The sequence below is a fragment of the Tetrao urogallus genome (genome assembly GCF_951394365.1).
Source record: "Tetrao urogallus genome assembly, chromosome: 5".
Classification (NCBI taxonomy): domain Eukaryota; kingdom Metazoa; phylum Chordata; class Aves; order Galliformes; family Phasianidae; genus Tetrao; species Tetrao urogallus.
The window spans coordinates 59,910,309-59,927,393 of record NC_136818.1 but is presented as its reverse complement, the minus strand read 5'-3'; the positions used below and the strand labels follow the sequence as shown (position 1 = coordinate 59,927,393).

Here is a 17,085-nt window from a genome sequence, read left to right as displayed (position 1 = left end):
TGAATGATGGGGCTGATCTTTTCAGAACTAAGTTTGCTTGAAGCGACACAGGAAGGCAGAATCCGAGAGAGTTCTGGACTGCAGGGAAAGTCTGATACTTATCCTGCCAGCTCTAACTATGCAAATAGCAGGTGTTCTTTGAAGCAGCTTCCACCAGGTCTGTCAGACCAACAGGGATGGCTGTGCAGAGAAAGCAGAACATGTATATAAGAAAAATGTGAAATATATCAAGTTTTGTATTCCTGTAGTAGCACTAAGAAAATGAGATATGCCAACATTCAATTCCAAGAGGACTCAAAAAGATCTATAAAGATCCATCTTCTTTTCTGATCAATTTCTAAACACAAAAACCTCATGAAATGTACTTGTTTTGGACACAAAGAGGCAATTACAAAAAGAAAAAGCTTACAACTGCTCATAGGATGTCATACACTATACACTTCAATTAGCTACTAGATCCTTATGCTTCTAAGTTATCCTACTATATTCAGAGATACTGGTAAAGATGCTTCGTTTGTAGCTGAACTTTTAATATATTGATGCATTCCCCCAAAAGTGGAACATACAAAAGGAGTTACTACTTACTAAAAAGGAAAAGGGCATAGTGACTTAAATCTTCCAAGTTACACAGTGGAAGATACTCCTCTGAACATAAGGATAAATTTCTAGTGGTATCTATGCTTTAATAAAGAAGGACAACATTCTCATTTGCAAGAGAACTTTAAAAGGGTCTCAGCATTTTCAACCAAGTAATCAAAATAGATACAGGAGATGAAAACACTTCCACAAAAAATGTCTACAGTTCACATATTAGAGTTATATCAAACATTTCTTTACATTTCTTATATGAAGTCTTTTATTACTGTTACAAGAAGAGCAGCCTAAAGATGACCTAGAAATAAATCATGGTACTCATATAAAAGATTTTTTTTAATACCATAAGTATTATTGCAGTGAGTAGAAACAAACAAATCCTGGTAGCTACTCACTAATTGCTAGTGCAACTGATTCTTCTTGCATGTGATTTTAGCTCAGTTAACACTACTGACTCAGTAACTTACTAACAAAAACATCGTAAGACAAAATGCTACACAAACATACTGTACAGCACTGCACCATAAATGAAACCTCATCATATCCAATATCACCAAGTTTTCCTATACTTCACTAAACATTCACTGAACAGCTGGACTAAGAAGAAATAATATAATAGAGACCACATTTCAGAGCTGCGCTGGCAATTATGGCCTCATATCAAGAACTCTGACATAAAAGAGCTTTTCAGAAGGGAAGAGAGAGCACTTAAAGGTTTCTTCTGCATTTAAACATCTAGGAATTGTTTTTTCAGATCAAGATGACACTTTGCAGCTACCTCCTTCGTAATTTAAACTCCAGAGAAAAAAGGGAAACTAAGGAGATCTATGCTGCAGCTGAGTTTGTTATGAATATGTGTTATCTTAGAATAAACTTACAATGCATCTATATACAGTGTATCTATGTATTCTATCTTACAATAGAATAAACTTACACGTATCTATGCATCAATGTTGTGGCTGCTCAGGATTGATATTCATAGTCCTGTATATTTCTTTGAGAAACAGCAAGGCAGTGTCTTCAGATTCCCTATAAAGTATTACCAAAAAAAAAAAAAAAGTTAATTTGGCACGGATCACATTCTATACCCTTGGAAGGCACACTTCACCCCCATGCCAGTTCATGCAGACTGTTCAGAGAGTTATCAACCCAATCTCTTTTGGGAATGTGGCCTTTCTTCTATCAACCTCCTTTTTGAGTCACAACTCTGCATCAGCTTTACATTCCCTCTGCAATAAGCCAACATGCTTACCTTTCACTGCTACATTTTCCTTTCTGTGTTCTCCCTAACTCTCACTACACTGCAGTTTGAAATCCCCTTCTCCATCCATTTCTTTAATGTTATTCATTTGGCTTAAATCTCCTCAAACAGCCTATCACTTACTCCTGCCCAGTTCTATCAGCAATACTCTATTTTTCTGCTAATTGGTTTGTGCTTTCTTGTTGATAGGCTGTAACAAACATCCACAGCCATCTTCTGCACCTTACCTCCAAGGAAATGAAAGTATTTTTCATATCATTTAAAGACTAGTATAATTCAAGTGCCATGTTTCAAAATTGTTTTTACCAGCTCTTCTTAAAATTAAAGCTTCAGGCCATCTGAATTTAAATTCAGGAAAAAGAATTGTCCTTGTTATGTCTATAAAGTGTTATATAAGCACAAAAACCAATACCAATCTAAGAGAATAACAACCACTGTAAAAACAAACAAATAACAACAACAACAAAAAAAAACCAGCAACACAGTTCACCAGGAAAATTTAAATGAAGTTCTAAAGCTGCAGGAGTAGCTGCATAATGTAACAGCTCATGCTTTAAAAGAAATTGGACATGGAGTTAGCAAAGACAACTTAGACAGAACTGCGACCCTCCAAATGCAGAGAGCATCTTTCACAGAAAACCTGTACAGCTAAACATGCAAGCCAAGGATCTACAGACATTTCCAACAGTCTACTATGGAGATAGCAACCACATTTCTCAGTGTTCTCTATTGAACAAGCAAGCAAACAAGCAAGCAGAGGGATCAACATGGAAGCTCTGAACCCTGCAACACACAGACTGTTTTTTTAAGGCATTTCTCACCACCTCCTGAGGAAGAAACAAACAAAAAAACTCACATATTTGGGTCATGAATAACCAAAAAAACCCAGACGTGGCTAGATATGCTTTTAAAATTCAGCAGTGACTGGCTGCCACCTTGTGGAATAAAGCTCCTTTCCTTCAGCTTTACCTGCAAAACAGCAGTGCCACCACTGGGTCTCCAACTGCTTGGGAGCTCTGTCAGAGCAAACCAGTGCTTGGCTGCACTGCAGCTTTGATAAACCTTTCTGCAGGCAGTTAATGATCACTGAAGTTGTAGTATTACCAGATACAGCTTACACACCCTCTGTTCTACCATTCCATAATCTGTGTATTTTCACATGTGCTTAATTATAACATCATCCCTTTGAAACATAATCACTTAAAAAGCAGCAAGTTCAAATGCAGACATGGCAACAGCATAATGCAGGTCTACACGATGCCAAAATCTGCACCTTTTCTACAAGTTGTTCTGTATATGAGCAACCACTGTCTACAAGTGGTAGATCACAGTCATCCAAATGTACAGGAAAACCTGCTATGCCTTTTTCTTCCTTTGCTTTGTTGAGCTTTAGCAGCACAGCATCAATATCTGATACTTTCACTTCAACACAAAGAGGTAATTAAGTTTTACTATATACTGAAGTCTAATACAGTTCCTTCACAAATAGTTTTACCTGAAAAGCTACAGATGGCAAAATGCTCATTAAGTTCTCCCTTTAAAAGGATTGTACTAAAGGTATGTGCTTTGACTTTCAAAGTTCAATAGACCAATAAGCAACATCCTGATTGCAAACAGGGCTATACAATTGTTTACACTGTGCAAATTCACACTATTGTACAATGAAACTAGCTAACAGGAAAATCCAGGTAGGACATCTTGAGAATGACATCCTTGAGTAATCATATATTCTGTCTGCCTTCACATTTGACTTCTCTCCATTATTTGATCATCCAGAATATAACAAATTCAACTTCACAATATAGCCTGAGTGGGAAGAAAACATCTTTCCAAATGGGAGACCGTTTCAGAGTTAAGTGATGAGGACCTCTTACCAGTAGCACAAATGACTCTGTAAAGCAAAAAGGTATTCATTGAAGCTTTCTATTGGTTTTTCTTGTAGAACATAATCAATGCGCCGTCCTCCATTCAGCATTCCAACCTTCACTGTAAAATCCTCGTCTTTTGGAAGGTCTGGACTTTCAGTGATCTTTTCAGCTACAATTAAAGATTTTAAGATTTTGTAACTATTTTCAAGCACAGCCTGCATAACTATAATTATCACTCATTTTCCCTGCTACAATTTCCAAGCACTTGCAATTAGACAATTATAGCAGTCTCAACTGACTAAGACGGCATTGCATAAACCAGAAAATCAACAGCAAGTGCTAAGATACTCAAGCTTCCATTAACTGGAGAACAATAAATAATAAAACCAAAAAAACGTGTCCACATACCTTCTACCACTTGCTTTTCCTCTTCCTCTTTAATTTGGTTAGCAACTTTCTCCAGTTCTGCTTGTAGCTGAGTTGAAGACGTATGAGCACGTGCAAATTCATTAAGGGTCTGCCACGCGCTCTTCAAAGAGCTGATAAAACCCTGTTTCAGATCAGATCCCATTCGAGACAGAGAGTCTTTCAACTCTAGAAAGAGCATCACAGCAAGAATATTTACAACATTCAACTAAAACCAGAATTATTAAGCCCCATTCAACAAACATTTCAATTACTACCAGAAACAGACTTGTTATGTCATAAACGTGTTTCTTGCACCCTTATTCTATTTAAAAGGATGATATAGAATTAGTGCATCATTATTTCTCACTAAATGGGTTAATGAATTAACACAATAAACGTGTTAACAGCAACTAAGTTGCTATTCAGTACTGGTAGCAAACAGTGAACAAGAGAGGGCTCTCCCAATAGATCTCCTAACACTCAATTGGTTGATGGTTTAATGGTTAGATTCACACTGCTCTGTTACATCAGGAATCAGAGTTTTCCATGGAACATTCACCTAGATCTAAGAAAAAGCAGTCCTTCTTGTAAAGAGATAAAGACCATATTTTTTTCCTTTATTACATAAATTTTAAGAGTTGCAAGCTAAAACATTCCTAAGCAAGTACCTCGTCTAGCCTAGGAAAACAGACTGATTCTAACATACCATCCCTAAAGCACAAATACTGAATTTCTCTATCCAAGGCCCTGAATGAAGACGGACTTTCAAAAGGGCCCTGAACTGTCGCACTGTTAACTGAACAGTAAAGCTGATATTCTTTAATTATGCAAACTTTAAGTCACCTTAAGTCACCACTTGTACTCCTGAGCAATAAAATCCCAACCCCTGCATTGGGAAAAAAACCTGCATTTTTTTTCCTGAACATTTCCAATACTGAAAAGACTGGTTAAACATCTAATGGAGGTCATCTGGGACAAGGTAAAAAAAAAAAAAAACAAAACAATAAAAACCATCTAACAACACAAAGACAGGCACCTGGACACACTGTCTCCTGAAACTGTATGATACTCTATTGCCTCAAACAAGGAAGTTGGGAGTTTGATCCATAATTTACATAAGTTTACTTTTTACCTAGATGAAGTCTTTTTCTGCCTTTGTGGTGTGGAATAAGAACTGGTTTTAAACTCAAGTCTTCAATGATCATTGGTTCTATCCTGTAAGCTACTGGATCAAGCTGTTAAGAAATAACAAAGTGATGTTAGTTATCTACCAACCTGTCAATGTTTAATTGCTAATCAAGACAGGACAGAAAAAGACAAACATACTGCATTTACAACACCTGTTAGAATTTCTAAGTTTCCCAGAATCTCTCTGGAAACTAAAAAAAGCCTTGTGAATAGCTCAAATAAAACATTTTTACAAAAGCATGCTGAAAAGTTTGAAATTAATGAAGGAAAAAAACCAAAAACTTTGGTTAAGCTCTAAAAATGAACAGGACAAATATTATCAAGCCATATATAGGCATGGAGCCTATGAAGCCAACTCTACTTTTTTTATAGTAAATATCATAGGTATCTGGAATAAATATTCCAGATGGGTTATTATGTTTTTTGAAAGTGAACCTAGGGGGAAATGAGGTGTAATGCTCTAAATTAAAAACTGAGTATTCTGTATTGTGGTTTGCATCAGCTAAAATCCAAAGTCAGAAGTACTGCTTACTCACTGGATGATAGATGTTGAAGAAACCCTTGCAAGTAGGAAGCCTGTAGTTCTCATCAATCTTCTCCAGTCCTCGTACAGTTAGGAACACACCAATAGGGGAACCAAGAGCAAAGAATGTATCTGGTTCAAAGTCCAGTGCACTGTAAACTACTGAAACCTATCAGACAAAAGTCAGAAAATAATCACTCAGTACTGCCAGCTAATTGATATAATGCTTAACTAGGAAGGAAAAACAAGCCATGTATTAAATCAAAGACATGCTGACAGGTACCTCCAAGACATTTCAGCTGCACTGTTCCATTCCATACTAATATTATAGTACTGTATATGTATATTACTATAATGTGATTTTATTATTTTTTTAAAAACTTCACACTATAGGTAGATACAGAAAAATTAAAAATTGGTATTTATTTGAATAGGAAGCACTCAAGGCTTGTTTCTTGAGTTAAGATTAAGTACAACTTAAATATAACAGCATACATGAACCAGTTTAGGCCATCCAGTACCACAGCATTCTTACCATTCTGATTTTGAAACAGGACACTCATTGGTGAAAGTAGAAAAGTTAATTGTATTGGTATCTTCACTGTTATAGTGTTTTTCAGTAATCTGATCCACTCTCCCAGCACTCACTCTCACCAAAAGTTCCTTGTAAACATAACATCTGCACAACAATCAAGGGATGCAGCTCAAAGTCATCAATGTTGAATGAATGAAATAACACACAAAAACAAGCAAAAGGACAGCACTGTTCCAGATGATTTGTTCAAATTTATGTAGTCTCACCTGACCAGTTCCAACTTCAAAATACTCATAGTCAACGTTCACAGAAGAAACAGATGCACCAACTGGAAGCTTCCTCTTTGAGTGCTGCTGACCAGACTCTGAAGGTGAGACAGAAGTAACTGTTTCTTTTGCTTTCTGGGAAGCTTCTTGTGTTTGAAGCATGGCAGCCAATGCTGCTTTCTTCTCTGCTGCAGCTTTCTTCTGTTCCTTTTGAGACAGGTTTCAAGACCAGAAAAAAACAAATAAATATTTTTTCCACATTTATCAACATTCTTCCAATATATTCATGTTGTTAACAAGTGTGTTCAAGAACAGAAGTTACTTAATAGCAACAAAGTCAGTTACATTTGCTTAACAACTTTTTATTTCACTCCTGAAAAGTGTATTTACCTGCTTGGCTGCTCTGTCTTTTACAAAATTGGCTATTTTCTTTCTTGGTCCAAGAGGTATCCCCATTTCCTTCAGGTCATCAATTGTACACATCAGCTTAAAAACAAAACCACAAATATACACAAAGTACACTAAATAACTTTTCTAGTAACATATATCACTTCTTACTGGCAAATGAAATAATTAAAAGACATTTTACAAAGCTACAGAAATGTAAGAATACAAAACATAGTGACATAATATAATTGGAAAAAAAAAATCCAAGTCACGTAATATTTAGTCTTCATGTCCAGCATGACATGTTCATGACTACTTTCATGCCTGACAGTATGCTAAGGCAAAAGAAGAAAACAGCAAACAATAACAAATCCTACACCCTGGTATAACCCCCATGATCCAACTGAACATTATTGTACCAGAGACTCCATGTCAATCCGCTCCTTTTCAAATGTGCTTGCATACTCTGATAAACTCAGCATCTCCAGAGTCTTCTGCAAAGTAGGAACATCATCATCTACTTCAGGCTCACAAAGGTCATCACCAGAAGTGGTAATTGAGGAGCCCAAGGAACTGGTATCTTCAGTCATCTTAAAAGGACAGCATAGTCACATCAGACAGTAACAAGTCAATACACAGCAAATAAACACAAATTCTGTTAATTGCTCTTAGAAGCACTCATGTTATATAAGCTTTGTTAATCTAAGCTCATTTTTAGTAAAATACAGTACCAGTTTTCTGTTAATAACAGACTAAGAAATTATACATTTAAAAATTACTGAAACAAGAGAAAGGTTTCTTGAGCTTTTGAACACTTAAAAATGTATTTCCATTAACGATCAAACAGCCAGACACTGCATCAAGCTTGACAACAAATAGATTCATTCTTTCCCTCCTGGAAATCTCTCAACCACTCAGATTTACAAAGACAAGTTATGCATCCACAAGTCCACAGATAATGCTCATGATCAAATACCAGGACTGCTCTACTTGGAGCTTCAAGGAAAGGCATATAGTTTGTACTGAGATTTGACAATATTTACAGAATGGCACATTACCATTAACATGTCAAAACATACCATCAAAACATGCAATACTGTTTCAGTCAGTAAACTCTGGCCACTAGAGAAGAAGATGCTGCAATTATCAGATCTAATTGCCTGGGAAGATTAGCACGCAAGTTACCTGTTTATCTTGAACAGGCACATCCTTTTCAGTCCCATTAACACCAGAGAAAGGTTCAGTATTTACTGATGAAGCCAAGTCTTTCTGGTTAGATAATATGTCAAACAGAATTAAGGAACCTGGAAACAGAAATTAAAGTTGCCTTAAGAACAGTTTTAGATACTTCGTGTGCCAAAGTAATCAGCAAGAATTAGATACAGCAGTTATAGCAACATACAAATTGACCAAAAAAAAAAAAAAAAACAGCTGCTGAACTTAAATACACACATACTAACATAGCAGTAAAATGCAAACAAGATCTTTTTCGTCTTTTTCTGTTCAAGTGGAATGCAGTTGCCAGTATTAAACTACCTTTTAACCATTTCAGACTGAAGACGGATAGATCTTACCAAACGGAAGGAAAATCCCAGCCCAAACCAATGTAAAATAACTTTTATGAAGCCGTATGTTGCGTTCCAAAAAATGACCTTAGTTTTACTGAGTGGGTTACCTGCCTAAGATGACACTAGATAACCAATTAACTTTTAAACTCAGATTAGATATTAAGTCCTCATGAAGAAAATTAAGACAGGTCAAACATACATGTATGCCGGAGTTATAAACTTTCTTGCAGAGCTTTATAAATGCATCTACTGAGAAGGGTTTTATTTTTAGTCTGAAAAGCACACATGAATTTTCAGCTAAGTTCAGCCTTCCGCTTCACAGAGGTTCCACTTCCCTTCATGTAGGAATGCTGGTTTTATTTTCAATCAGTGCCTTCAATAATCACCTAAACTGTGTCCAGCCACAGAGACTCCTCCTTTGAAATCTGGATTGCGACTCATGAAAAGTGCATACAGGCGGTTCATTTCCATCCCTACTTTATCCACAATCGTCTGACAGTAGGTGGGGCTGTTGTAAAACAGGATGTCAAGCAGGGTTTCGTTGGTGAAGTGGCGCAGGCGTCCAATCGATGGCAAAGTGATTTTTTTGATGTTCCTACTCAGAACAGAGAATCGTTAGAAGTAGAAGATAAGTAGTTTGTTAACTTTTGAAACAACAGATGGCAGAGCTGCAATCTAAATACTACAGGAGGGTCTTTGGAGATATTTTCAATAGCATGTAGCTTTCTGGCCTCACTGCAAATTCATACATTAGTGCTCAAGGAATAGACAAAGGGCTTAGTGCCTTCCTCAGGAAGAGGACCCTGGTATCTCCTAGAGTCAGACTTGAGACTGCAGGAAGGCACAGGAGAGACAACTATCCACTGTGAATGGAACACACCTGTTGCTGTACTACACATTCACTCTCATAAGTGTTTCATGTATCAATTGCATTAGCCACTCCCATGAAAATGCTGTACCAAATGTTCAGCACGTATGTATAGTTCTGTATCCTGCTACTCAGCATCATGAAAATACAAAATACTCCACATCTTTCCAACTTTCCCTACAATGTACAACAAAGTGATAATTACAAAAACAAAAAAGCAGTATTTTTTGTAACACGCTCAGACATTTGTTCATCCAGCCTCACAAGCACATTAACTTCTCTAGTTGTTTCTACAGAAAAAAGATGAACATACACTCACCTGTCCACACCTGTTGCATCTCCATGCAGAGAACTATGCCAGTGAACTGGAAGGAACTCCACCCTGCTCACTTTACCTTCCTCTAAAGATTTCTTAAAGTGAGTCTGCAGCAACTTCAGAGAAACGGTTCTAAAATCGTCAACTGTGGAGAAGCAGAGTAATGAAAACCTGACAGTAAAGGTATTCAAGTAGTACACAACTACAAACATTATTTTTTCCCCCTCAATTGCAACAGACATAATCAAAATACAAATTAAGGAAACTGCAAAGTGGAAAAACCTTTCCAAGAATTACTCAATTATTATTATTATTTTTTTAAGTGCCTTTCTTGTAAGCTTCTCCTTATCTCACAACAGTGCATTTTTACTCTAAGATCAGACCACACACAGCCTTCTTAGCTAAAAATCTTTTTTTTTTTTTTCTTAAAGACATACTTATCTGAAAGATAAGCTACCTGCACTTAACAGTTAAAAATAAAACTGCAATTGAACAAGGGAAAACATACCACATTCAACAATGCTTCTAAATCTCAAGTCACACACAGGCCCGATGCCATGAACCATGAACACCAAATGGTCAACTTGGGCCATTTCTCCTATAGAAAAAGAAAAGGAAAAAATCACAGTACCAATATTTACTACACTAGTGAAATTTAGAGTCAAGCATTCTTAAACTGCTTCAAAAGTCTATTATATACCATGGTTCAAGATATCACACAGTCCACAAGACTGCTTTGATTAGAGAACAACATCAATGGATTGCAGCTTAGATTATGGAGCAATTCTAACCTTTAGACTCTACACATGAACAGCGTTTTGCTGCTCCACTCACTGTCATCCAACTTTTGCACTGAACCAAACCCACTGCTCAAGATGCAGCCCCACATACACTAATCACATACCATCAGGTATTTCATCATGGTCATCATCAATTCCACGTTTTACTACCCTTGGTCTTGCCTGACCATCTTGAGAAGTGCCCCATTCATCTGATGTAGCAGAAGGTTGGAACTGAACTATAACCTGAGAAAGAATACATTTACCAGTTATAAATACAAAAACAAATAAAATCAATGAAAAACACAACCTTTTAAAACCCTATGAGCTTCTCCACAGTTTTTCTTAAATGAGACTCTAGACCCTGAATTAACACAGATAATTCTCACTAGTTTGAGAAGCAACCAGATGACTTACACTACAGTAAAACCACTAGTTGAAGGTGCTGGCTTGCTCTGCAATTCCTAACAATTTCAATTCCTCAGACAAGCATTATTCAGGTGCCTCTTTCCTGGATCCCAGTGCCACTCTTCCCTACCAGCTGGCTATTTTTTGTGAAGAAACTGACTGTTCCCCCTATTTACAATTATTCCAATTTAAGGCAAAAAAAAAAAAAAATTGATCAGTCCTCATCAGAGAAGGAAAACATTTAAAAGGAGCATAAAAACCTTAGAAAACAATTAATTCATTAGCATGACTGTTTATAGTCACTAGCACAAGTGTCACACCATATTTATGACACTAAGAATTTTAAGTGCTTCTTCTCTAGGGTTTTTCCTGGATGAAACTTCTTAACCTACATTAGTGGTAATAACATTCTTAACCTACATGTGGTAAATGTAGGAATAACTGATTCTGATAAATATTTTTTTTTAATTTTATGTATTATTGCATCTGTGATAAGAGAACAATTAACAACACTGCTCAGTAAGTCTGAAGTCCACAGTTAAATCACACGACATGCTAGCAGAGCATTTATAGTACAGAAAAGATTTAGTTAGAAATTCTACTTCCTCATGGCCTAGAAATAGCTGCAGTGGAAGACTTTGTGGCTAAAATATTCAAGCTAATTTTTACTGTTTGATTAATGCTCTTCTTCCCATGAAAGCTTAGCTTTAATTAACCTCAGACAGTCTCTACCAACTGGAAAGTAATTTAAATTACCTCCTGCTTGCTGCCAGTTACACTTAGCAAATATTTCAGCCATTCAACCCTTGTTCTTTCTAAGTACCAGGATGCACTGTATTTTAATCAGGTCACAGCACATTAAAACATGAAGATTTTATAGTTTATTTTATAGAATTTTATAGAAGACTTTATAGTATATTACATAGTTTCTATAAGCATTTTTATCTTAAACGCACACACACTCAAAACAATTAAGAAGTCAATTTTAAGCAAAACTAACACTGCATTATTCTTATACTCATTCAGCCCAATGCATTCTGCAAGAACCAGCTGCCAGAATCTATTACCTTGGGATTATGCATAACAATTGTCTCCCCATTTGGGAATTCAAGTCGACGATGCCATTGATTTGTAGTTACAGCCCTTTTATATTCTGCCTGAAACAGTAAACAAGTTTAATTGAGAAATCTCATTTCATGTCTTTTTTGGCCATGCACATTATCTGTAATGTTAACATTAAAAGCTATACAGTTTTATCTACACTGTGAGTGACATGGCTCAGTACACATGGTAGGGATGGTTTGAGGGGTGGACTAGACGATATTAGTGGTCATAATATCATAACATGATAAATAAAAAGTACTTCCAAGTTCTTCATGAAGCTTATGCAAAAAGTAATACCTACCTCCAGCTTATCACTAAAATCCTCAGTGTAAGGAATAAAGCGGCTGTCCTTCTCTCCCTTATAGAACCACATGCATCGTCTCACTTCTGAAGGCTCTTCTTCCCAGTAAACAGCCTTCCTCATTCTGTCATACAGGTACACGTCATAGCGCCCGCCATCAGTGCTCAGAACCACGCTCTCAGGATCAGGCTGGACTGTGACACAAAAGTTACCCTCAGTTACAACACGAACGTGTGCATTCTTTTTTCCTCTCTCATTCCAAGGCCCCAGTCACTACTGTGACTGACATTAAGTCATTAAGGCAGATATTTATATCATAGAAGTTTAATATCTTCCATCTAGTTCCTTCTGCTCACCTCTGAAGAAGACACGATTAAAATCTTTATAACTTACCAGAATTATAGACTTCCTCTAGTTTTGCAGAATCCAGAATGCTGAATGGCATCCATATTTGCTTGTCTTCCACTTCTTTACAGTAGAACCAGTGTGGCTGAACAGGCTCATATTGGTTCTGTGGCAGAACAGGAGGTGCTTGGACCAATGGACCTGCAGGCCTGGGAGCTCGGAGCTGTGACTGAGGAAACTAAAAAAAGGTCTCTCTCAATTTTACAGACTTTTTTTTTTTTTGAATAGAATTAATTCATCCTTTGCAATAAAGAGCACTGTGAGCTTTTATTTCTGTTTTCCAAGAACATTCTCTTTCAATCAGAAAATAGTATATAGACAAGTTGCCCATTGCTTATGTTTTCGAAAACTTGCATGTTTCCAATTACAGGATTGATCTTTAAGGTAAAACACACAATTCAAAAAGGAATAGAGTCTTAAATTGTTAAATTCTGGTAGCACCACGTCAGGAACAATTTACCTACCTGTGTCAATGGCCCTGGAGGTGTCTGATACATCTGGACAGGTGGGACAGAGGATGGTGGGTGAACAGGTGGGGTTGACGCGTGACCCTGCTGCAGTTGCGGAGGAGTAAGGTATGGGTTGGCTCTGCTGCTCAGGGTGGTGTGGCGATAAGGATTATAACCCTGCTGAGATGGAAGAGCAGAAGCATTTGCAGGTGGGGGACAGCTCTGTGGAGGAGTCTGATAACCTGCAATTCCCACCTGTGAAGTAGGTGGAGGACCAGAAGAGGACTGTGACTTGGGAAGCTGTGGAGAAAAAGCATTTTGCCCGTCCTGTGACCCAGTCACAAGAGGAAGTGAAGTTGGAGGCCTGGAGAAGGCTGCTGCTCCAACAGGTGGTGCAGAAGATGTTAAGGGCAGCTGCCCAATGCTTCCAAACGGATCACTGCTACTGGGCACTTGAGAGAAATAGTTGAAAGTCTGTGGAGGATTAGGGCTGGCAGAAGTCTGACCCAAGAAGCTGTCCTCTTCGCCAACATCTGCAGAATCATCTGCAAGGACATACAAAACAAAAAGACGTCCAGAGAGGTTCCAACAAATCAGCACATGTAGACAAGATGTTCTGTAATGTTACAAGCTATTTCCAAAACTCTACTGGACTATATGAAACCAAAACTATTATAAATCTTATATATCCTTGAAGATTAAATGTGCCATAAAGTTAAACAAAGGATGCCAAGGTCATTCTGTGTTCATAAAGCAACAAAAACTAAAATTTTAAGTAAAAGACCAAAGTATAACTTAAATTAGGACCTTTCCAAGCCACCTTGTCAAAGAAACATGCTTCCATGACACTAAAATCCCCTTCAATCTCCTTTATGCCTACCAAATACAGGAGTGGCTTTGCTTTATTTCCTCTTGCTACAAAAACAGATTCTAAGAAAAGAACCTTACTCTCTAACGTTTAGGCTTCCAAGATCTCACTTAGAAGTAGGGATTAAGGACATTCCCAAACTGACTGTGCCTACTGGTGATGGCTCTTAGTGGCTTAAGGCCATCCTCTCCTGACCCATCAGCAACGCCCTCTCTCAGTTTCACACTTTATTTGCAAGGTGGCCAAAACTCATCACTCCAGTTTCTCTGATTAGCAAGATTCATCACAAGCAAGAGTTAGTCTGGTTCTAAGAACCTTACTGTAGATTTGTGCAAGAGGTGAATCTCTGGTACAGAAAAACAAGTCCCCATCCTGTGTAATTGCAGGAGAGAGCTTAAAATCTTGTCATGTCTGTGTTTTTGCATCTTGAGAAAGAACACATGCCAGCTCCCTGTCAGTTTCAGCTTTCTGCTTTGCACTGATCCAGTAGAAATTGGAAAACCAAGCAGTTTGACCTGAGTCCAGCAATAGACTCAGCTGAACATTGAACTGTCTGAGCATCACTGCCTGCCTGCTGAGGAAACAGCACCTTGCAAGCACCCAAAGCAATTTATTGGAAGTCATAAGAGCATTGTTTCTGCTCTGGCAGTCAAATAATCCCCAGACAGTGGGGATGAATTCCCCTTTACTGCTTCTCTGCTCCTCAATTCCCAGGCAATGAGAGACCAGCAGCTCCAAGCGGCCGATAACAAACACCTTTACATCTTTATCTGCAGCCAACATCACAGGAATACAGAGCATCAAGGGAGCACTGGGGAATCCATAGAGAAGTCCCTGTAGGAAGCTGCTGTTCTAATTAATCAATCAGGAAAGCAGAATTTGCCATGACTAAAATGTTTATTTACCAGTCTTTTCTGATGACAACAATTTTAGGCAAGCACCACCTGAATTTGCACCTATGATACCACTTTCAAGAGCCTTTCAAGGCCTTTACCAAAACCTTATTCACAAACCACTTTATTTGGAAAACTCAGTCTATCTGTGCATTTCCTAAAAAAATGGCAGACAAAACCATATATACATACAGTCTTCAGACACAATTTCTACATTACCTTTTTTGTAATTTGCACAAACTCCATTGAAACACATGCATAGACAAAGTGAAGCACTTTGTACAAATGAAAAAGAAATCCTATGATTCTCCAGCTTTGAGAAACAAGGGCAGTATTCCTCTCACATTCAGTGACTGTGTGACAGCCTCCTGTGCATTCCTCACAGATAATACCTTGTCACTCGCAGACTGCCATCTGACAATCCCTAGTGACAAACGTCCAAGTCCTCATTGGGAACACTTCCTACACTAAGGATGTTAGTTCATCTGAATCAGAGAACACATCTTTCATCTTCAAACCGTATGGCACAAACCTCTTACTGCTACTGACTCTTCGAAATGCAACAGATGCATTCATGCACACAGCTTCCAAACATCAGCTTTCACATGGATGTCAAACAATTCCTGATGTAGATTCTCAAAACAGTTCAGGATTCAAACTCAAGGGCTCATCCCTTCCTGCTTCACACTGTGATTCAAGATGCAAACTGCTCTATGCATCCAGGTCCTTGTGACAGCTGGCTAGTCAAGGTGAATGGGAGGCATGACAGAAGTATAATAGAACAGGATGCCCCTCCCTTGAACGTGGCATAACCTCAGTAGATCTCCAGCAATTAATTTCACTCCAGTTGCAAAACTATGAACCTTCATCCAATCAAAAATTCAGCAAAAAGGAGAGCGCACAACTAATCACATCTTATTACTGAAATCCCATCAACAGATTTCCTCCCTCGCCAGGAAGCTGCCACGTGAGAGCCACTCACATAATGCTAATTTCCAGACCTGCACTTAAGAACTGTAAGGACTGTGCAAGCTCAGTTAGTACATGTATCAGCCACCTACCTTAGATAAATAGGAATGATATTTTAATGTTCTTATTCCCTTTCTCTGCCCCTGAAAATATGGATCATCTAAAAACCATTCTGAAGCCACACTTGTCAAGCATGTTTGTAAACTCACAGTGATTGTACTGCATTCATTTCCCTAGCTAAGGCATGTCAGCGTTGAAATCACGTTTTGGATTTTGAACTGAGTGTGGAATCACAGACTCATTAAGGTTGGAAACAACCACCAAGACCATCCAGCCCCCCCAGCAGGCCCATCCGCACACCGCTCAGTGCCACAACCCGCAGCTCTGTACTCCCACAGCTCTGCACACCTACAGGCTCAGCGACCCAGCACTCCCCGGGCAGCTGCGCCTTCAAACATCCCACCTCAACCTTCCCTGGTGCTAAATTAACACGGAAATCTCAAGTTCCTGCTCAGCGCTCCGTATCCGCACGAGGAAAATGAAAGATGACGTGGGATTGGCGCACCCTCAGGGAAGATGAGGGTCACAGTGTGACAGGAGCTACCGAAGGGAAGCACAGTTTGGCCGAGCACAGCACGGCAGAGCACAGCACGGAATCCCGAGCACAGCGGGACGAGGAGCGGCCCCTCAGCCCCACACGCCATAGCGCCCGCCCCTCACAGCACCCCATACCCGCCGTGAGGAGAGCGGGGCCCGGCGGCGCGGCCGGCGCCTGGCTGACCGGGATGAAAGGCACGGTGAAGTTGAATTCCGTAGCGGAGGAAGCGAAGAGAAGGTTGGTACCGCCACCGGGCTTCGCCGCCGCCATGGCTGCGCCCCGTCCACGTCCCTTCCCAACGGCAGCCCGGCCCCTTCCGCCCTCATCCCGCCCGCCTTTAAGATGGCGGCCCCGCGAGCGGGCGCGGCAGGAGGAGAAGGGAGGGGCGAGAGGAAAAGGCGGGTTCGGATCGCGCCGCCATTGCTGCGGCCGCTCCTGAGAGGAAGAGGAGGAGGAGAAGGCGGAGGGCGGAAGTCCGCGGTCCCCGCGCTGGGCTGGCGAGCGGGAGTCGGCGGCTGCGGGGCGCTGG

The 17,085-nt window shown here is 39.2% G+C and overlaps 1 protein-coding gene across 1 annotated transcript; it reads right to left on the bottom strand.

The window, feature by feature from the left end:
- Positions 1–1,541: 1,541 nt before the first annotated feature.
- Positions 1,542–16,826, bottom strand: SEC23IP (SEC23 interacting protein; the record flags this gene model as incomplete). The annotated part of the gene is made up of 18 exons (XM_079535945.1): positions 1,542–1,623; positions 3,730–3,892; positions 4,132–4,317; positions 5,264–5,366; positions 5,856–6,011; positions 6,644–6,850; positions 7,034–7,129; positions 7,450–7,620; positions 8,216–8,334; positions 8,985–9,193; positions 9,786–9,927; positions 10,291–10,380; positions 10,687–10,807; positions 12,037–12,126; positions 12,375–12,568; positions 12,768–12,948; positions 13,244–13,773; positions 16,691–16,826. 18 exons carry the CDS (start codon positions 16,824–16,826, stop codon positions 1,542–1,544), a joined length of 2,976 nt encoding a protein of 991 aa, XP_079392071.1.
- Between the last annotated feature and the right edge of the window lie 259 nt (positions 16,827–17,085).